Source organism: Marmota monax, unplaced genomic scaffold, assembly GCF_021218885.2.
Source record: "Marmota monax isolate L192 unplaced genomic scaffold, Marmota_monax_Labrador192_F-V1.1 WCK01_AAM20220418_F8-fsc00168, whole genome shotgun sequence".
NCBI classification, from domain to species: domain Eukaryota; kingdom Metazoa; phylum Chordata; class Mammalia; order Rodentia; family Sciuridae; genus Marmota; species Marmota monax.
In genome coordinates, this window is record NW_026692492.1 from 2570081 (window position 1) to 2592333 (window position 22253).

General features: G+C 43.5%; 2 protein-coding genes across 7 annotated transcripts in view; both read left to right on the plus strand.

The window, feature by feature from the left end:
• The window catches only part of LOC124092073 (zinc finger protein 14), a 112065-nt gene extending 89835 nt beyond the window's left edge, over positions 1 to 22230 (plus strand). Inside the window, exons 1-4 of one of the 6 annotated variants that reach the window (XM_046443370.2) lie at positions 6856 to 6988; positions 18191 to 18317; positions 18486 to 18546; positions 19192 to 22230. In XM_046443370.2, the coding sequence (XP_046299326.1) occupies positions 6986 to 6988; positions 18191 to 18317; positions 18486 to 18546; positions 19192 to 22228 (3228 nt within the window). In that variant the 5' untranslated portion in view covers positions 6856 to 6985 and the 3' untranslated portion in view covers positions 22229 to 22230. Of the gene's footprint in view, positions 1 to 6853; positions 7101 to 18190; positions 18318 to 18485; positions 18547 to 19191 lie in introns of those variants that run through there. The other 5 variants (XM_058579047.1, XM_058579046.1, XM_058579048.1 and 2 more) reach the window with 5 other exon arrangements.
• LOC124092079 (zinc finger protein 709-like) overlaps positions 1 to 22253 on the plus strand; it is a 147569-nt gene that overhangs the window by 89813 nt on the left and 35503 nt on the right. The gene's annotated exons all lie outside the window — the stretch shown is intronic.

Genomic DNA, 22253 nt, shown 5'->3' on the forward strand with positions numbered 1-22253 from the left:
AGGGAATATTGGGGGGCCTGCTTTGGTCTCCTAGAGTTGTTCCGAAATTGTATTGGTGGCTGCATGTAATGTGCTTAGCTGCTGCCCGAGTGTATACACATGGTAACTGCGCAATAAAATCAGACCTGCTTCCTGCTTGGTGTCTGGAGGTCTTGATTCGTGACTCTCTAGCCACACTGTCCTCGACCCTGTTCCGTGGGCCTCGTTGCTGGATGAGACAGAGCCCACACAAACACAAAGGCCCGGTTTCCTTGGAAGCAATGTACAGAAGCAAACGCACGGACCCAGACATGGAGCAGTGCACCAGACACACAAGCACCTGGGGACTGAAGATTGAACACCACAGAGGAGGCTTGTAAAACCAGCGGTCATAACACAGGACGGCCAGCAGGGGGCACTCTGCTCACGACCAAGTGTTGAAAACAGGCCCCCTGCATCAAGGAGAGGATTGTAAACTCAGGAAACTGGATGAAGTGTCTGCACAGGAGCACAGCCCAGAGAGCAGAGAGTGACTGCAGAGATGTGAAAGAGAGGTCCCGCGAGGTGTTGGCAAGGAAAAGGTCCCCATTAAGGGCCTGTAGGCTGGCTGGGGATTAAATTGGCAGTAAGAGAGAAACAGGGACAAAAGCTACTCAGTCCCTTGCATGTGCAGGGGCGTCTCCCTCAAGTAGAGACCCAGAAAAGGGCCAGGTTGCTGAAGACTGCGGAGCCTCTGGAGTACAGAATGGAACCAGCAGGTGTCTGGATGCTGGGGAAGATGACAGGAGGGAAGGTAGATGGTGGGGGAGGAGGGGGCCTTGCTGTGCAGACAGGTCCCGGGGTCAGTGTTGGGTGGGAGAGGCAGCCCGGCTGGTCAAAATAATAACCTTGCTTTAATTTGATTTTAATTGGAGCCATTGGTCTTTTCTTGCGTCCTGGTCTAACACCCTCCCCTGCACCACACTCACTGTTGTTTGTGTTCCTAGAAGCTGCCATTGTCCCTGGAGTGACATGAAAGAGGAATTTTGATCTCTAAGAACCTTTTTAAAATCAGCTCTGTTTCTCCAAATAGAGAATAGTGACGGAGGAAGGTGAGAGCTGAAGGGACTCAGGTCGACCAGAAGCCGGGCAGGGCTGGGAGCTGGTGGGCTGTGCCTGTGGCTGGAGGGAGCCAGGGTAGAGCAGGCTGAACAGACAGACGTCAGTCATGGCTGGGGTCCATCCTGATGGGTGGTTGGGTGGCTTTTCCTGTCTGAGGTGTAGATCCTCAGGCAGTAGCTGCTATCTGGATGTCACACTCTCAGGTCTCATTGTAGTGAATGTGTCTGTGCGGGATCTAATTGGAGGCTGCCTTCTCTCTGCTCTGGAGAGGACAGAACAGCTTATGCCCACCCACACACGGGCCACCACCCCTGGTGCTATTCACCTCCTGAGGACACCTGGCTGAGACCTTCTGGTGTCCTCAGTCATCTCTCTGTGATTCTTGTCCCTCCACAGGAGCAACTCTGTGGAACAGGCACTTCCTGACCCTGCTCTTCCAGCCAGAGAGTGCCTAAGCCTGCCAAGGGGGAGGGGCCTACCATGCTTTGGGGACAAGTGGTCCAGCTTGACCTACCTTTAATCCTTGAACTCTGCAGAGACGCTTGGGAGACCCACATCCTCATGCTTGACTCGGATCCCTGGTTCCAGCAGGCTCATAGTTCACACCCAGCCCATGGCTGGCTTACCACATTGCCACATGCTCATCACTCAGAGCTAAGGGACCCTCAGTTCCAATGTGGCAGCTCCAGACACACTCAGGTCATTGCACTGGTCAGAGGGCTGGTGTATTAGTCTTCCTGGGCTGCTGTAACAAAACACCCAGCCTGGGGCCTTCAGACCACACACCCTGACTCTTCATTGATGACCTCAGGCCACCACCCAAGCTAACTCCACCTCTGCCTGATGGCCAAACCCATTTCCAGCCCAGTGGATCTTGGGATAAGGAAAGACATGGCAGCTGGACATCACTAGGAGCCCTGCTTCTTTCTCACCACCGATGCTGTGTGGAACAGAAAGCCAGCACATTGGGCCAGCTGTGTCCCCAGTCACCAGCCCACCTTGACACCTCTGAGTTCTTCAGCATCCTCTGGGCTGGGTCACCATCTTCATACCCAGCCACACCTTGACTCTATTGACTTTGTACCCCAAGCCCCTACAGAGGCTACAAGTTCTGAACTTACTAAGCATCAAGCTTTCAATTCTGCAGATGTATCAACAAAATTATTACTTTAATTATTATTATTACTATTGGTACTGGAGATTCAACTTGAGGTGCTTAACCACTGAGCTACATCACTAATCCTTTATATATATATTTTATTTTGACATAGACTCTAAGTTGCTTAGGGACTTTCTGAGTTGCTGAGGCTGGTCTCCAACTTACAATCCTCCTGCTTCAGCCTCCCAAGTCACAGAATTACAGTGTGTGCCACTTCAAAATGAATATTGACACAGGCACATTAACATAGGTTGTAAATTATAAGGTAGAGTGTGGTGAGCCGTTCTAATAGACCGTGGCCACCATTAGAAGATGGCGCCGGCTTCCACTGTGGCCTGTGATAAACAACTCCTTTTTTGGAGAGTTGGCACGCAATCCCTTCCCACCTTATGAGAGAGATCCACGTGGCAGCTTGTGATTGGTATGCGGGAGGCTTTATTAGGCTGTGCTTGGGCGCTCGGCGGGGGGGGGGGTCACTAGAAGATGATACTTGAATCAAGGCCTGAATAAACTGCTGAAAGAAGAATCCTGTGTCGTGTTTTCCCTTGCCGGCGAGGGGTCGCGACAGTAGAGCTTATCTATTATTACATTATAATTATACAATTATTATTAAATAATGAAATTTGATGTTACATAGTCTATTTAACATTCTATGGGTATTCCCTATCTGGAGCAATGAGGCACAGCAGAATCAGGACCCACCCAGCTGCCCCTACCCACACAACCTCCCTCAAACTCTGCTCCCCAGGAAGCCAACTCCCATGGCCCTAGACCATTTCTAACCCATGATCGTGCTCAGTCTGTTTGATAATCTGCCTAGCAGCACCCAACTTGCTTGCTTCCTGTGTTCTTAGAGATCTCTGCTCCCAGGACGGAAGGTCTCCTCAAAAAACATAGTGTTATCTGCTGTGGTGTGGCATGCCTGTAATCCCAGTGGCTTGGGAGGCTGAGGCGGGAGGGTTGAATTTGGGGGCCAGTCTCAGCAATGTAGTGAGGGCCTGAGCAAATGGGTAAGACTCTGTATATAAGATATAAAAAAGGGCTGGAGATGTGGCTCAGTGGTTAGAAACACTGGGTTCAATCTGCAGTACCAAAAACGAAAAATAAAATGAAGATAAAACAACCTACTAGGCTGCTAATCTAGGATAATCTTGGCTGATGAATTGAGCATTCAGGATGTTGGTTGCTATGGGAATGATACACTGAAATACAGTGCAGTTTTGTGGATGGGGTGGTGCTGTGTGTCTAGTTATTGGAAAAAATTATTTAAAATCGACCAGTGCAAGTAAAATTTCTTAGTGCTGCAAAACTCAGCTCCAGAAATGATAATTTTCCAACTGTAAAACTAGAGTATACTGAGTCTGTGAGGGTTTTCCTGGGGCTGTTATAATTAATAACCCAAACCAAAGAGACTGAAATCAAAAGTGATCCAGGAACCACCACCCCCTCCCCCAGCCCTGGAGGGCAGATGGCTGAGACCAGTGGTCACAGGATGAGCTCCCTCCACAGGATCCAGGGAGGCTCCTGCCTGCCTCTCCCACCTCCTGGGTTCCAGGTGGCCCCATGATTCCATTCTCTAACTCTGTCTCCATGTGGCTCCATCTCTGTGTCTGTGTCCTCTCTTCTGTCTCTTGTGTGGACACTGCCATTGCATAAGGGCCCCCTGACCCACGAGGAACCCATCTCAGATCTTTCACTAACTACCTCTGCAGAGACCCTGTTTCCACACAAGATCCCACTCAGGGGTTCTAAGGGCCAGGTGTGGACAGGACCCACCTCTTACAATGGTGTCCAGCTCCCTCCTCTGGCTCCACAGAAGCTCCTTCCTGCCTCTCCCAACTCCTGGGGCTCCAGGTGGCCCTTGGCAGAACAATGTGGTGGCCTCTCAAAAGCTTAGGATTGAATCACAATATGACCCAGCAATGCCACTGCTGGGTTTGGACCCAAAGGATTTGAAAGCTATGGGTGCAAAAGACACTTGCATATCCTGAGTTCACAGAAACCCTGATCCCCAGTATGACTGGGGAATAGGGAAAAAATTATGTCTTCGTGGGGTGTGGTGTAGACAGGGCCAAAATGGGGCAAAAGAGATGGTCTGAGTGGGGGACTTTGAAGGCTAGAAGATCTTAGAAAGTGTGGGGAATTTTCTTATTTTGGCTAAACTGTGTACATGATGTCATACAGGCTTGTAGAAATGTACTCTGTTCTGAACCCTTTATTCTCAGGATTAGCAAATCACTAACTTTACTCAAATCCATCAGCATGCATCTGTCTATATATCTATCCATCTGTCTATGTACCAGCCATCCCTCCTTCCACCCATCTGCCCATTTTCTCTCCCATGCATCATGGCTTTGTCTATTTACCCGCCCATCTACCCATTCATCCAGGCATCCATTCAGACATTCTTACATCTTCCCATCAGTCCATGCATCCTCCCACCCATTCACCCATCCTTCCATTCATCCAGGAGCACATGGCCACTTCACCACATCCCTAGCCTTGTTTGGTATTTTATTTAGAGTCAAGATCTCACTGAGTTGCTTAGCACCCTATTTTTGCTGATGCTGGCTTGACCAAGCAATCCTCCTGTCTCAGCCTCCTGAGAGGCTGGGATTACAGTCCTGCACCACCATGCTTGTATTTCTTATTTCCTCATTGGTCTGATAACAGGTTGGAGTCACCATCTGGGGTTATTTTCTCAGCTGCATCACACCTATGCTCCCACCCACCTTCTTTGAACCACAATGAAAAGGGGGGCTGGGGATGTAGCTCAGTGCTAAAGTGCCCCCACCCTCAATTCAATCTCGATATGGGGGACAATAAAACCACCTGGGATTCAATTCTCAGCTCTGGGCAGCTATGTGCCCATGTTTCCACACTTTTTACACAATAGCCCCCCTGGTCCATGGGCAATATTGTTAGGTAGAATGAATGTGAGACACTATGCAGGATGTGCAAGACTTCACAAAGTCCAATTTAAGAGAAAAAAATAAAATGGTATATACTTTCCATTATTGGGGTTAATATGACAGGCTGTATTGGCCCCAAGTGACACATTTTTATGTTTTATATGCGGGCTTTCTGGCAGAGCTGAGCAGGGTTATTATTTCTTCCTGGTTTAACTATCAGTTGAACCCAGGAAGCTGAGAGCACTGGGTCACCCCTGGGGGTACATTGCTTCCTAGGCAGGATGCAGATGGGCTTGTGGCTTTTCTTGAAAATGTTGGTGCATCTGAAACCTTGACATAAAAAGAGTTCACAAAGGGGGACTTTATACTGAGAGAAAATAATGAGGTCAGTCTGTGCAATAGAATAACATGTTTCAAGGAGGCAAATGAGCTTGAGTTCACAGACATGTTATGAGACTACAGATGCCTGAAGCCTAACCTAATACAATTCTACATATTATGATATTATTAGCATATCACCTAATGCAATAATAATACAATATTATTCTATTACAATTAATACTAACTCCTACATACAATTTCCCCTATACATTCATGACAATGATTTCCCTTTCAAGAAAATATCAAAGCCCTTGTCAGCACCTAAACACAGGGTAAGACAGGCTTTCCTTATCTCCCTAATGTAGCTGCACTGGTCAACGTTCCTTTCCTGATTTCAATCAACACCTTTTCTTTCTTAATTTAGGGCAAACAGCTGAGCAGACTTGTGGGATCAGCAGAGTAAGGTCTGTACATAAGAATTGATAATTGTAGAATGTAGACTATGTACATTGAGCACAAGGCGCCCATTTTATTTCTGCTGCACATTGCTGTTTTAGAAGGTTGCCTGCCTCCCCCCCACCCCACCCCTTTCTCTGCTGGGGATGGAACATTGAGCCACAGCCTGAACCCCAAATGTTTCCTTTTATAGGTCAGGCTGCCTCCTCAAAGATCAGAGGCCAGGAGGTAATGAGAAACACTAAAATAATTTTCAAACTGTTTTCATTAGTAGATATCACATATATGTGGATATATATGATATCTTTAAAGAGTGTTTCAAAAATTTGGAGACAGTGTCTTTCTAATTTGCCTGAGGTATATATATTGTTTTTTCATATATATATATGTATGTATGTGTGTGTGTGTATATATATATATATATATATATATATATATATATATATATATACCAGTGGGGCTTGACCTGGACCACTGAGCTACATCCCACTCTTTTCCTTTTTTCTTAAGAGAGGGTCTCACTGACCTTGGGCTCCTCCAGCCTCAACCTCCCTGAGAAGCTGTGCTTTGTTTTTGTGTTGAGGTTAAACCCAGGGGCTCGCCATGCTCAGAAAGCACTCTATGGCTGAAGCCTAGCTCAGCGCCAGGTGTCACCTCTGTACCAGAGGCTAAGCCAAGGCTTCCCACCTGGGTTAGTTCCCAGCACAGCTGAAAAGCTCCGCCTGAAAGGGCTGGGGCCAAGCATCTGTCACTCTACCCAACTTCAGCCAGTGATTGGATGCTGTTGCATGTCAATCACGATGCAGAGGCGGGCCTGGAGGCTGTCGATCCCGGATGCTGGGGGAACTGCCCAATCAGTGCGCAGAGGGAAAGGAAGGGCGGGCTTCCGGAATCTCGCGAGCGTTTCTTCCTCAGCGACTCCCCTCCTCATCCTTCAAGCCGAGAGTTCTCTGCTCCAGGGACTGAGGTGACTCTGCTTTGCCTGTGTCCCCCCCACCCCCGTCTCGGGTGCCTGGAGGTTCCTCGAGAGGACTCCGGGTCACCACAGAACACAAAAATGGTGAGTTTGCGACCAGGGCTGAAGGTACACGTCGCCACCTGCCTTGGGGCCAGGTGCCCGGGTGAGCTGGGGAGCGCGGCGGAGTCGTGGCCCTGTCCCTTGGCCTCATGGGGTGAGCTGGGTTTTGGGTTTTTGAGGTGAGCTGCTGAGCGTGGCAGAGTCCCCGCTGGAGGGTGGCCCTGGGGCCTGTCCCCTGGTTCCCTGGGTTTGGAAGGGCGCCTCAGGTCCCTGGTGTCCCCTTTGCTCCCTACTGGTGGCCCGACCCACTCTTCCCAACGTGGAGGAAGCAGGGCCACAAATGCACCCTCCTTCTCCCAGGGGAGCTCCTCCGGGGGCTGCTGTAGGTTCCCCAAATTGCAGGCGCCTCCTGCCTTCTAAACCCCACCTTCCCTCCACCTCACAGCTCGGCCAGACGTTCGTTCTTCCCACTCCGTTCAAATGGACACCGTCCGCTAATTGTCACTTCTCATCTAGCGAAATATTGGAGAGAATAGTTCTTTTCTTTTAATTGGGACCCAAACTCTGGGAGTTTTATCAGCCACATCCCCAGCCTCCACTTTTACTGAATTTTGAGATCTGCACCCACTTGGTGTGGAAGCTGGTCTCCAACCTGTGATCCTTCTGTGACTGCTGTTTACCAGTGACGAGTCCTTGCTTCCCCGAATGCTGAAGTATAACACCAGAGAAGCACGCTGAGGCAAGTGTAGAGTGGAAAGTAGAGGTTTATTAAAGGACAGCAGAAAAGACTTCTCCCCACAGGAAGAAGGGGACCCAAGAGGTGGAATCCCTGTAAGGGGGAGGTCTTCCATCTTTTATAGCTAAAGTCTTCTTTTTGCTTTCCCACACTTTGTTTCTCATTATGCTGCAGTGATAGAATGCAGGTGGGAAGGTCCAAAAGGTGGCAGATTGGTGGGCTGGAGAAGAAATCTGGGCAGGAAGGGCCTGGGGTGGTTTTTGGATTAGCATTAACAGTTCCTTAGAATGGGTTCCTGTCTTGGGGACATTAACATTTCAATTGCTGCTCTGGTTTCCAGGACTCCATTCTCTATAAGGGCCTCTGTTTTATTTATCTTACACATTATTAGACCCAATTTACCTAACTACCTATCTGTAAATCTGGCTTCACTTCTGCTTCAGCCTCCAAAGTTCCTGGAATGACAGGGCTGTGTGGAGGGGGCAAAACTGTGACTTATGCAGTCAAGGGGAGAAATAAAGAATGTCCACACACTTGTGCCCCTTTCAATGCTCTATTCACTCAAATTACTCAATACAGTTGAACTGTATAGGTTCTTAATCAAGAAAACAACAATCCTTAATGCTAGGCATTGACATAGACATAATCAATTCACAGCAAACAATTCTAGATTCATTCTAAGCACTGGAAAACACACTTAATAATGATAAGCTAATGAAAGACATTCCCTCTGTATGCTGAGTTTAAAGGTCTTATGTCTTAGGCTTTGAGTCCAGCAGATGCACATTCACTCAGACCTCAGACCTCCGTGACCAGGTCTGTAACCAAGGCAGTCTTTTCCTGGTGTGGAGCAGAGGACCAGTTGAGGAGGGGGTCCTAGGAAGGAGTTGCAGCTCTCACCAAGGTCCAGAGGAGGCAGTGAAGTTTGAGAGCAGTGAGGACCACGCAGAGACTCAGGAAAGATGCCAAGTGATGGGATGTCAGGTCCTCAGCAGGCTCTCTAGCTCAAGTGCATCCTTGTTTGTGCTGGCTGAATCCCTGTTCATTTGCTCTATCATTTATAACTAAATTTGGGGGCTTTTGACCCCCCTTTCAATCCTTATCAGCTATCACCCTATTTCTCAGTGGGGTCATTTACCCTGGCGTCAGAAACATCTAGTCTGGTGGTCTTCACCCTGATCTTCTCCCTTTCCCTCTTGTCAGGCAAGGACAGCCTGTCAGAGGCTTCACTCTCTTTATCAGGGTGAGGGGAAGGAACTTGTTTGACGCCTTACTGGAGGGATCTGTGGATGTGCCTGGTGAAACTGCAGGTCTTCTAAAATGGAGTTGCTTAGGCTCAGGCCTAAGGCCATTCTAAGAAGGCCTGTGCCACTGTCCCTGGCAAGAAGAACACTTTTGAAAGCATTTGTTTTCTATTTGTGAATATTATACTTGAGGGGAAAGAAAGGGGAACTTAACAGTTCCCTGTGTTTGGTCAAAGTACTTTAAAAGGAAAAAAGGCATTTCTACATAGAAGCTAGGGATATTGAATCTTGGGCTATATATACAGCCCCCCTCCCTACTTTGACATATATTATTTATTTACTTAAATTTCTTTTTATTAGTTATATATGGCATTATAATGCATTTTGACACAGCACACATAAATAGAGTGTCACTGCTCCTTTTTCTGGTTGTACTCCATGTGGATTCACACTAGTCCTGTAGTCATATGTGCACATAGGATAATAGTGTGTGATTTATTCTTCTGTTCTTCATCCACAGCTCTTTAAATTTGATTTTCAGATGGGGTCTGGCTATGTTGCCCAGCCTGGCCTGTAAGTCCTCCCCCGCCTGCTTCAGTTTCTCAAGCTGTTGACATTAAAGGCATTGGCAATCCCAGCTATGGAAAATAGTTCATTTTGATCCAAACATTAATGAGCATACTCAGGAACATGAATTCAAGGGAACCGAAATGATGTATGTGTCCCACCCTGAAAGACAAGGATTGAACTCAGAGGCACTTAATCACTGAGCCACAATCAGTCCTTTTTATATTGTATTATGAGGCTGATATCACCACGTTCTTTATGGCTTCCCTAAGTAGCTGAGGGTGGCTTTGAGTGTAGCGATCCTCCTAGCTTAGCCTCTCAAGCTGCTGGGATTACAGTTGTGTGCCACTGTGCCTGGCCTACATGAACTTTTATAAAAGAAAGTTGTGTATCACTACATTAACCAAATGCATTGGTAGGATCATCAGATGGGTGGGTTACAGGGAAAAAAAACAGAAAAAAAGAAAAAAGAAATTTCTTCTGTCTGTTGTTATCACATTCTTACTTTGGTAGATGGTGGGGACTAGATTTCTGGTAAGGGTAATGATATATTCTGAGAAATTTAATAGTTTTGAGATTGTGGTCTGATACAGAAATTAGGATGATTGGCTACTAAATGGCTTAAGATAGCCCAAGATAATTTTTGCTCTCCATACAGAACCCTGCCTTTTTTAACCTGATGTTGGTCTGGTTAGCCAAAGTCAAGTACTCTGAAGGTTCTTTGATGTAGATGCAACTTATAGAGAACTTGAGTTCACAGCTGTAAAAATCTTGTGCTTCTCCTTATATCTTCCTTAGGTGTAGACACCATGTCAGATTTCTTGGGCAGAGGTTCCCTTTGGACGCCTCACAGGGTCCTATGTCCTCAGCCACTGTCCCTTCCTGGAGCTGCCACAAGGTGCCCACAGCTGCCCTGGTCCCTGCAGGGTGAACAGAACTTCAGGCCCTGAGTCAGTTCCTCCTAGAGGACACCTGAGGTGTGGGGTGCAGCCTCTCAGGGAAGCTGCTGGGGGCTCTGAGCTGAGGAATCTCCTGGAACAGGCCTCATCTAGACAGCTACTTCCTTGGGACCTTGTTTTTCCCAAGCTCTGTTCCCATTCCGTGGAGAGAGGTGGCCAGTCAGCCTGTGGATGCTGGTGCTGAGGGGCCAGGTCACCAGTGATTCCTGCCCTTTCAATCTCTCACAGTGTGAAGGAGCAAAACCTCTCCCAGAGCATAAGCAACACCCACCCCAGTGCAGAGCTGTGCAAACCTGAAAAGCCTCGTATACTGGCGTCATGGTCTAGGTCCCTGGGAGGGTGATCCTAGAGGTTTTCAGGAAGCAAGACCAGGAGGGAGCATGTCCCAGATGTCAGGGACCTTCCCTGCCCCTTGAGCCTGACACATGTGTGCTCCCTCAGCACCAAAGCTTTCTGTGTATCACTTTGAAATGATCTGCTCACATTTTGAGGCCCAGGTCTATTTTTTCAGAGCCAAATGGGATGGACTGTTATCAAATAGGGAAGAAAGAAGTGGATTTTTAAAAAGTCTAGTTACATTTCCATTGTGAAAACAATTACAGCCAGGTACAGTGGTGCACACCTGTGATCCTTGCTGTTCCAGAGGCTGAGGCAGTAGGATTGTAAACTTGAGGACAGCCTTAGTGACTTAGCCAGGCCTTATGTCTGGGGATGTGACTTATCAGTAAAGTTCCTCTGGGTTTAATCTCTGATCCCAAACCAAAGAAAAAGAACAGAACAGAAAAACATACAAACAACAACAACAACAACAAAAAAAAAAACACCACACACATCTAATTTATCTTTTGCTACCCCTGAGTATGCATATAAAATTGGGGAGATTTGATCTTATCTTTTCAATGATTTCCAATTGAAATCCATGTCCTAGATTCCAGAATGCCACTTAAGATACAGAGAAACTCTGTCTACCATTATTGCTGCAGGAAATGAATCCATTTCTACAAAAATTGTGGTGGATAAACTTATGAATTTGATTTTATGTAAATTAGTTACAGTTGTTGACAAGCTGATGAATTTGACAGGAATGACAGTTTGTTGTTACTGTTGTTGTCTGGACTTGGCAGGTTCGTGTTAGCTGTGTCGTTTTTGGTATCAGCAATGGAACCCAGAGGTGCTTAGCCACTGAGCCACATCCCTGGCCCCTATTAGATTCTTCCTTTTGAGTCAGGGTCTTGCTACATCAACTTGGGCCTCTGACCCCTGAACCAATGGGGTTACAGATGCGCGCCATCACACCCATCTTCATTGGAAGTTTTAAGGACAATTTTGGCAATACCTAAAATACCGAACTGTGATCATTTAAAAATCACTGTATACTTTATCAGTGAAATAATAAATGACACCTGTTTTCTGAAAAGGAGAGATATATATGTCTAAGTGAGGGTGCTGATCTTCTCACAAGCACTCTCACCATGTCACCTGATTCCTGTTCCCTCCTAATTACCTCCTCCTAGGGGTACCCATTTGGGAACTGGCCTTTTAACTTATGAAACTTGGGAGTAACATAAATGCTCTCTCTACTCTATCTGTCCTGTACAGTAATTTCACTGGTCTTAGATACAGTGTACTATTTTCATTTTAGATATAGTTTTTCTAATTTCACCCCATAGAACACAATAATCCATGCCCTGAATTTCACATAATTTACTGAAATGCTCTTTGTTTTTTCAAAGAGTGTAGATCATGGGCAAGTTCAGTCTCCTTTGTAAGAAAGTGTGTTGTATTTTCATTGATTTTTGTTGCCTTTTTTATCACTCATTACATATATTTTCAGGGTTTTTTTTTGTTTGTGTGTGTGGGTTTGTGTGTGTGTATATACATGGACTGTTGAGGACTGAACCGAGGGCTATCAAGTTCTTACTACTGAGCTACTCTCCACCCCAAAAAAATTCGTATTGTAGACTGGGGTTTACTTATTTGCTGATGTATTGAGTGCTGGGATTGAAGCCAGGGACTTGCTCATGCTTATGTTGTCCTCAAAAAAATGAATTTCAATGTGTGAGCAGCATTTTGGAGGTGGGCAGGTGTTTTACTGGGTAACAAACCTAGAGGCACTTGACCACTGAGCACCTCCTCAGCCCTTCCTGTTTATTATGTACCTATTTATTTTTGTTTTTATTTTGTATAGTTGTAGAGGGGCAGAATACCTTATTTTTGTTAATTTATCTGTGGTGCTAAGGATCATACCCAGTGCCTCATACATGCTAGCAAGTGCTCTGCCACTCAGCTACAATCCCAGTCCCCCCATTTATTGTTGATGAAAACCAAGTTTCACAAAATTTCTGGATGTCTTGCTAAATTGCAGAGAAAGCCTCCAACTTGCCAGTTCCATGCCTTGACCTCCCTAGTGGCTGAAATTACAGGTGCACACCACCACACCAGCAGTTGGAATACCTTTTAAAGCTTTATCATCCAGGGGTTGGGATTGTGGCTCAGAGAAAAAGAGCTCACCTAGCATGCGTGAGGCCTTGAGTTCGATCCTCAGCACCACATAAATATTAAATAAAAAAATTGTGCCCACCTAGAACTAAAGAATTAATATGTATTAAAAAAAAAGTTTTATCATCCAGTTTCTTTCCAGATGGAAATAGTATTGAAAATCAGTTTCGTTGCTTTTGTCCATAGTTTTGAAATTTGTAACTATGACTTTTCTTCTTTACTTTATTTTTTGCATTATTATTTGGGAAAGGTATTCATTATGTAATATTTTTTCTTATGTTTATATTTGTTAAAGTTTATGTCATGGTAGTTCATTCACTTCCTTATTAAATCAATTTTGTTTTTCAGAGCAATTTTAGACTTATAGTTTGTTAATCAATGATTTCTAGAGGAACAGCATCAACACAAAGTGTGATTCTAAAAGGGGAATTATTAGGTTGGCCTACTTGACCTGAAGCTGGATGTCCACAGTGGCTGTCTGCAGAGTAGAGAGCTTGAGAAGTAGTAGCTGCAGAGTCCAAGAGGCTGAAGCCTCAGAACAAGAGGGATCACTGGTGCTGCCCTAGTCAGACCAAAGTTTCTGGAAACTCCCTGGAGAATCACAGGCAGAGTGTGATATCCTCAGGCCATTGCAGCAGCCATTGGAGAAGAAAGGCCTTTCACTGCTGCTGCTTCCTTCTTCTTCCAACTTTTGTTCCACCTAAGACACCATCCTATTGGATGGTGCTGCCTATACCTAAGGAGGTTCTCTAGTTTGGTTCTCTATTCCACATGCCAATCATTTGTAGACACACCCTCACGGACACACCCAGAGGCCTCTTAATCACAGGTATCTCTTAATGCAATGCGGTTGACAATTCTAATGAGCCATTACATATAGTATCAAACACTCTTCTCTACACTGTTCTCAATATTTTGCATTGATGTTGGATGCTTGTTAGTTACTGAATCGGTATCCTACATTTGATTAAGAGAGTGGATGAAGCAACACTTTATCATCAGCTGAAATCCATCCTTTACCTTAGGGTTCCTCCTCTGTGTGGTGTGATTTTGTGTGGCACATATTCTACATAATAATGTCATACAGAAGAGTTTCAGTGCATCTATAATGTTGTCTCTTCTGGAATGTTCTTGACTTGGAATCTTACTGCACTTGGCCTTTCAGACTGGCTTCTCTCACTTACCAGTCTGCCTTTAAGGGTGCTGTATCTTTGCAGGCTGCAGAGCTCACTTTCTGGGTGATGTTCTTTGGTTGGTTAAACTGCAGCTCGTCCATTCAGCATTGAAAGGTGCATCTTCCTTGCTTCTAGCTTTGGACAGTTCTGGACATGGCTGCTGTAGTCACTGCTGAGAAGTTTTCTGTGCATAATTTTCACCTCATTTGCATAGACACCCGGGAGTGTGGTGAATTAATTGTAGAGTGCACCATGTTTATTTTGTAAGAGCGTGACTGTCTTCCAGAGACAGTGTTCTTCTCTCCATTCACATGAGCAAGGGAAGGGTGCTTGCTGATTCATGTTTTCACTGTCTTTTGGAGCTTTTGGTGTTTGGCATTTCACCACTCCAGTTGAGTACCTGGTGGCACCTCATTGTTCATTTTGAAGTTTCCTAATTATATGCAGGTGAACATCTTCTCACACATGTGTTAACTGTGCCTATTTATTGAGTATCTTTCCAAATCTTTTTCCCACTTCCAACTTGGTTGCTTATTTTTTACTGAGTATTCTTCATGTATATTTTATACCAACCCAGTGTCACTATGTGTTGTGACAACATTTTGTCCAGTTCTCCAGCATGTCTTCTCATTCTCTCAAGGGCATCTTTTGAAAAACGCAAACTTCGTTTTGATGAAGTTCTATTTACAAGTTTTTCACTCACAGTTCATGTGTTTGATGTTGCATATGAAGCTGTCATTCCAGCCCAGATTTCTCTGTATTTCTTTGTTATTTTAGTGAAGTTTGGAGTTTTGCATTAGGTACTACAATGTATAGGCAATTTTTTTGCTGCCGACAAGTGAACCCTGGGCCTCCTAATTGCCAGGCAGGTGCTTTGCTGGAGCTGCAGCCCCAGCTGTGTGTCCTACTTTGAGACTGAGGCTCCACTGGGAGCTCTGTGACATTTGTGAAATGAGAATGTTTTCTTTCTCTACATGTTAATTCATGTTCAGTGCTTTGGCAATATTGTCCAAGAGACTATATTTTCCATTGATTTTCTTCTGCTCCTTTGTCAAAGATCAGTGGAATATTTTTATATTGTGCCAAATACCACTGTGTCTTGATGATTGTAGCTTTTTAGTAGCTGTTAACCTCAGGTAGTGTTCATCCTGTGAACTGAGTGTTCATTACTGTGTTGGTTGTTCTAGATCTTTTGTTACTGAAAACATAACTTAAAATATTTTTTATTGGGATTATATTGAATCCATAAATAAAATTGGTAAGAATTGATGGTAACTGAGGCTTCCCATCTGTGAACATAAAAGTATCTCCAAATATTTTCCATGTCTCTGATATTTTTATTAGAAGTTAGCAGTTTTTGTCATACAGATTTTTGTTAGATTTATATATGAGTATTTCTCTTTTATTGGTTCTGTATAAGTGGTGTGTGTTTTTTTTTCTTTTCATTTTGGTGCTGGGTGTTGGACTTAGGGCTGCTATACCATTGAGCTACATTCCCAAAACTTTTAATTTTTTGCTTAGAAACAGAGTCTTGCAAAATTGCCCAGGCTTGACTCAAACCTGGGATCATCCTGCCCCGGCCCCCTGATTGTCAAGGACCACAGGCATGGCCTCCATGCCCAGCTTCCTGCTGTCAATAATATAAAAATTTTCCTGTCTATGAACATGACAACACTGATGTCACATCATTGTTTTTCATGATTCTTCAGTGGATTCCAGTAGCATAGAGGATCATGCTGTCTCTCTATGAAGACATTGTGTTTTTTTGAGTTTGTGTGTTTTTTCATTTTTCTTGATTTTTTTAACTATTGATATAATCAATATTTATTATTTAGCTTTTTGTTGTGATGGATAATGTTAATTGTTTTTTTTAATTCTGAATTGGGCCCTGCAGAGGGCGATGTGAGTGGATCTGGGCCACTGGGCTTGACTTCCCACAGTAGTATGCTGGTACCAGGAAAATGTTAACTGAGTTTTTAATTTGCACTCAGTCTTACAGAGCTGTAATAATTTCCTCTTGGCTGTGTTTATAATTCTTTTTTTATTTATTTTTGGATTCAGTAAAGTATTGTTTGATGAGGAATTTTGCATTCATGATCATGAGAGTCTTTCATAGTTTTCTATTTAATACTTTTCTTTATCTATTTAATTTTAATAATATGATAAAATATGCCATGTAAAGAATTAGAAGGTGGGTTGGGGTTGTGGCTCAGTGGTCGAGAACTTGCCTAGCATGTGCAAGGTCCTGGGTTCAATCCTCAGCACCACATAAATAAATAGGATAAAGCTATTGTGTTCAACTGCAAGTAAAAAAATAAATATAAAAAGAAAGAATTAGAAAGTTTTATCTCAACTTCTGTTGTCTGGAAATAACAGTAGAAAATTGGTGGCAGGTCTTAAGTGTCTCCTGGAAGCCTGTTTGAAATGTCAAAGCCTTGACTTTCTTTTTTCTGGGGGTGGGTAGTAATTATATATTTTTTAAAATTTTGAAAAGTGTTTTAGTCTTTCACAGTTAAATGTATAATAAATGATATTTGTCTGTAGGATAGATGGATGAAGTACCCTTTGCCACTTAGATTTCAGTTTGCCTGGACCATCATTGTGATCTGTCTCTAAGACACCTGCTGTCACTCATAATTTGTCCATGCAACGAATGACAGCCCACTAAAGACTTTCTCTCAGGCTCCTATTAACCTCTGTTGATGCTGTCCTGCTTCAAATGTCATGTGTCTTATGTCCTTGAGCATGGTTCTTTGTGAGTGGCAGTGTCGTGTTCTGGTAAGTGGTCCTTTGGGCTGTTCCACACTGTGCAGAAATCATAGCCTGCTTAGAGACCCACATGGTGTGGCCTGTTTCAGAAGCAGTCAGCGTGGGATAGTTCAGGATTCTGGGCTTCCACCCTCTGCTTTAATACACCCTGGAAGTGCTTGTGCCTGAGGTTTCCTTTCACCAGCTGTGCTACAGGAACGAGGAATCTCTTTCATGACAGACCACCATTGTACATGTGGCCTATCTTGATCAAAGTGTCCTTGAGCAGAACGGTGGTATGTGTCTCATGACTGTACATGATCTGAGTGAGACTTCTGCCGTTCAGAAGAGTTTGAGAATCATTGAACATTCATGGTTGCCATGAGGTTTGGGAAAGGATTTTCCGCTGTCTGTTATGAAAACTATTTTTCAAACGAATGTAATTTTGTAAGGCTGTTGTTTGGACAAGGTAACATCTTGGGGTCATTGAGTTCTTTCTGAGGCACATGCCATCATTCCACACACCCCATTCTGCTTTGACATTAACCACCAGAAATTATTATATTGTTGTGTTTATTAATCATTGTGGTTGACTACTAATTGGGTAAATTTGTTCTGGAGTAAAGCACCTGCAAACTTCTAGTTGTCCTCAGTGTAATCATGCAAGTTGAGCTCAGTCCCCAGTGAACACATTGTGACAACCGGTGTGGAAGATTGTCTAACTGTTGTCTACGATGGATACTCTTTAGTGACTCCATACTCTGAGGGTGTGGGTTGGGGTTGATTCTAGGCATTTCTTTAAGGATGGAACAATTGACTTTCAGAAGGAAACATGAGATTAGTAAATACCATGTTGTCTATATTAAGTGTGTAGGCCCAGTGAGCCACTGTGGTTGGCAGGATCACTCAAATGCTGAGTTGTGTGATCCAAGGAATTTCCTACTCAGGCAGCTTTCTTTTCTAAGGGTAGGTAATAAGGAGGGTGCTAATATTAGCTCTCTACTGCACAGGATGTTAGTAGGAAGGTGATAGAGATGTAATCAACAAATAAGATAAGGGTGACCCGGGAGCCCCTCTTACTTCCTGTGAACTCACCAAAGGAAGGGTGTACAACACTCTACTATTTACCTTGTGTGGGCCCAAATCTAGTGTTGGAGTGGCTGTGAAGAATTAAATGCACTGGAGATTTCAATGACCAAATTGTGGAATTAATCGAGAGGCCAGGGAATCATGTGAACATCATGCATGTTGAGTATAGATTTCTCATGCTGTCAAATCTCTCCTGGCCTCCACTACACATTTGTGGGATATTTTAGATCTCAGTGACCTTTGAGGATGTGGCTGTGAACTTCATGCAGGAGGAGTGGGATTTGCTGGATGCTTCCCAGAAGAACCTTTACAGAGATGTGATGCTGGAAGTCCTCAGAAACCTGGCATCTATAGGTAATAATTTGTGTATTTACTTATAGAATTTGTGTTTATTTTTTTTTAATTTATGTAGAACATGAAAAGACAATCAGTTGGTGAATTAATGTAGCATAAAATGCACCATGAATTTGGAAAACATTTCTAGCTCCTAGAAATTTATAATGTTTTGGTTTGGCATTTTAGGAAACAAATGTGATGAGAAGAACATTGAAAATCAGATCAAAAATTTTGGAAGCAATCTAAGGTAATTGTACTGACATGAGGAATCCTTGAGGGAATCTGGGGATGTCATATAATTTTTAAAACCAATGCAAGAAATTTGCACAACTTTAAATGTATTTATTCTTATAAGATTTTACCAGAAATATATACTTCACTGGGACTGGGGTTGTGGCTCAGTGGTAGAGAGCTTGCCTTGCATGCTTGAGGCACTGGGTTCTCTTCTTAGCACCACATTTAAATTAATAAAGTCTACTGTCAACTGAAACAAACTTGTGTGTGTGTGAGTGTGTGTGTGTATATATATATATAAAATGATATTAAGTCTATTCAAATTGCTTGACATGCAAAAAGTGTTATGAAATTGTGTATGTGAATATAACTGTTTGGATAATGACCATAGGCAAGCTGTGTTGCAAAGCATTGTTTCCTCTCAATCTCTTTATTTTTTGGCAATTTGAACAAGTTTGAAAAACCAAGGCTTTACCTCATGTTGGAAGTAACGTTAACCTAGGATCTTAAATAAATACAACATCATGAATTAATCAAGTATTAATAATGTGCTAGTCATGAGATACCAATTCTTAAGCAAAGAAAAATTTTAATAGAGTAAATTCATGTGACTGCATTATGTGTGCCAAAGACTTCATATGCCCTTCATTCCTCATAGGCAGATCACATCTCACTATGAACCCGAGTGCTACAAGCATGAAGAATGTGACGAGAAGCCATGTGAATTGAAATTATACAGGAAATCTCTGGTTTCTCTCAAAAGTGTTCACACACAAATGTTAACAGAAACTGGAGATGGACCCTATGAAAGTACAGTATGTGGGAAAGTCACCAGTTGTTCCAATGACATTGAAAGGCATGAAGATTCTCATACTGGGTGGCAACCTGATGAATGTCAACAACGTGATGAAGCCTCATCTTCTCCCACAGATGTTCAAAGACACACAAGAACACATAGGGGAGGTAAAGCTTTTCAATGTGAGGTATGTGGGAAAGCCTTTCATTCCCCCACTTTATTTAGAAAACATGAAAGAACTCATTCTGGAGAGAAATCCCATGAAGGTAAAGAAGGTGGTAAAACCTTGGTTTCACCCACAAGTCTTCACAGTCACGTGATCATGCACACTGGGAAAGTACTTTTTAAATGTAACGTATGTGGGAAAGACTTTGCTTACCAAAGTTTATTTAGAATACATCAGAGAAAACATACTAGAGAGAAACCCTATGAAAGTCAACAATGTGGAAAAGCCTACACTACTTCATCTTACCTTCAGATACATGAACAAATCCATACTGGCGAGAGGACAAATGAATGCCAACAATGTGAGAAAGTCTTCACTACTTCTTTATCCCTTGACAGACATGAACGAACGCATACTGGAGAGAAGCCCTATCAATGTCAACAATGTGGAAAAGCCTACACTACTTCATCTTACCTTCAGATACATGAACAAATCCATGCTGGAGAGAAGCCCAATGAATGCCAACAATGTGGGAAAGTCTTCACTACTTCTTCTTCCCTTCACAGACATGAACGGACACATACTGGAGAGAAGCCTTATGAATGTAAGCAGTGTGGCAAAGCTTTTGCTCAATCATCTAACCTTCACTCACATAAAAAAACTCATATGAAAAAGAAACCCTATGAATGTCAACAACGTGGGAAAGCCTGCCCTACTTTGTCTTACCTTCAGAGACATGAACAAATCCATAATGGAGAGAATTCTAATGAATGCCCACAATGTGGAAAAGTCTTCACTACTACTTTTTCCCTTCACAGACATGAACGGACGCATACTGGAGAGAAGCCCTTTGAATGTGAGCAGTGTGGCAAAGCTTTCACTCGGTCCAATTGCCTTCACTCACATGAAAAAACTCATACTGGGGAGAAGCCCTATGAATGTCAACAATGTGGGAAAGCCTTCAGTACTTCTTCCTACCTTCAGATACATGAGCGGACTCATACTGGGGAGAAGCCCTATGAATGTAAGCAGTGTGGCAAAGCCTTCACTAACTCCTCTATACTTCGCAGACATGAAAGAACACATATGAAAAAGAAACCCTATAAATGTCAACAATGTGGGAAAGCCTTCACTACTTTGTCTTACCTTCAGATGCATGAACAAATCCATACTGGAGAGAATAACAATGAATGCCAACAATGTGGAAAAGTCTTCACTACTACTTCTTCCCTTCACAGACATGAACGAACACATACTGGAGAGAAGCCCTATCAATGTCAACAATGTGGAAAAGCCTACAGTACTTCATCTTACCTTCAGATACATGAACAAATCCATGCTGGAGAGAAGCCCAATGAATGCCAACAATGTGGAAAATTCTTCACTACTTCTTTTTCCCTTCACCGACATGAATGGATGCATACTGGAGAGAAGCCTTATGAATGTAAGCAGTGTGGCAAAGCTTTTGCTCTGTCGTCTAGCCTTCACTCACATAAAAAAACTCATATGAAAAAGAAACCCTATGAATGTCAACAATGTGGAAAAGTCTTCACTACTTCTTTTAACCTTCACAGACATGAACGAACGCATACTGGAGAGAAGGCCTATGAATGTAAGCAGTGTGGCAAAGCCTTCACTAAGTCCTCTAAACTTCACAGACATGAAAAAACTCATACTGGGGAAAAGCCCTATGAATGTCAACAATGTGGCAAAGCCTTCACTGACTCCTCTAAACTTCACAGACATGAAAGAACACATACTAGAGAGAAACCCTATGAATGTCAACAATGTGGCAAAGCTTTCAGTACTTCTTCTTACCTTCAGATACATGAGCGGATTCATACTGGGGAGAAGCCCTATGAATGTAAGCAGTGTGGCAAAGCCTTCACTCTCTCCTCTATACTTCACAGACATGAAAGAACACATACTAGCGAGAAATCCTATGAATGTCAACAATGTGGCAAAGCCTTCTCTGAGTCCTCTAAACTTCACAGACATGAAAGAACACATACTAGAGAGAAACCCTATGAATGTCAACAGTGTGGAAAAGCCTGCACTACTTTGTCTTACCTTCAGATACATGAACAAATCCATACTGGAGAGAATCCCAATGAATGCCAACTTTCTTTTGCCCTCCGCAGACATGAACGGAGTCATAGTGGAGAAAAGCCCTATCAATGTCAACAATGTGGAAAAGTCTACAGTACTGCCTCTCACCTTCACATCCATGAACAAACACATTCTGGAGTGAAGCCCTATGAGTGTAAGCAGTGTGGAAAAGCCTTTGCTAGATCTTCTCACCTTCACAAACATGAACAAACTCATACTGGAGGGAAGCCCTATGAATGTAAACAGTGTGGCAAAGCCTTTGCTGAATCTTCTCAGCTTCACAGACATGAACGAACTCATAGGGGAGAGAAGCCCTTTGAATGTCAACAATGTGGAAAAGCCTTTGCTACATCCAGTCACCTTAAGATTCATAGAAGAACACATACTGGAGAGAAGCCCTATGAATGTAAGCAGTGTGGCAAAGCCTTCGCTCAATCCCATCATCTTCACAGACATGCAAAAACGCATACTGAAGAGAAGTCTTATGAATATCAACAATGTGGAGAACCCATTGACACGTCCAGTGAACCTCACGTACATGGAAGTATTCATGCAGAAGAGAAGCCTAATGAATACCAACAATGTGGAAAAGTCTTTTTCTTGCTTTTTCTTTCACAGACATGAAGGGACTCACACTCAAGAGAAACCC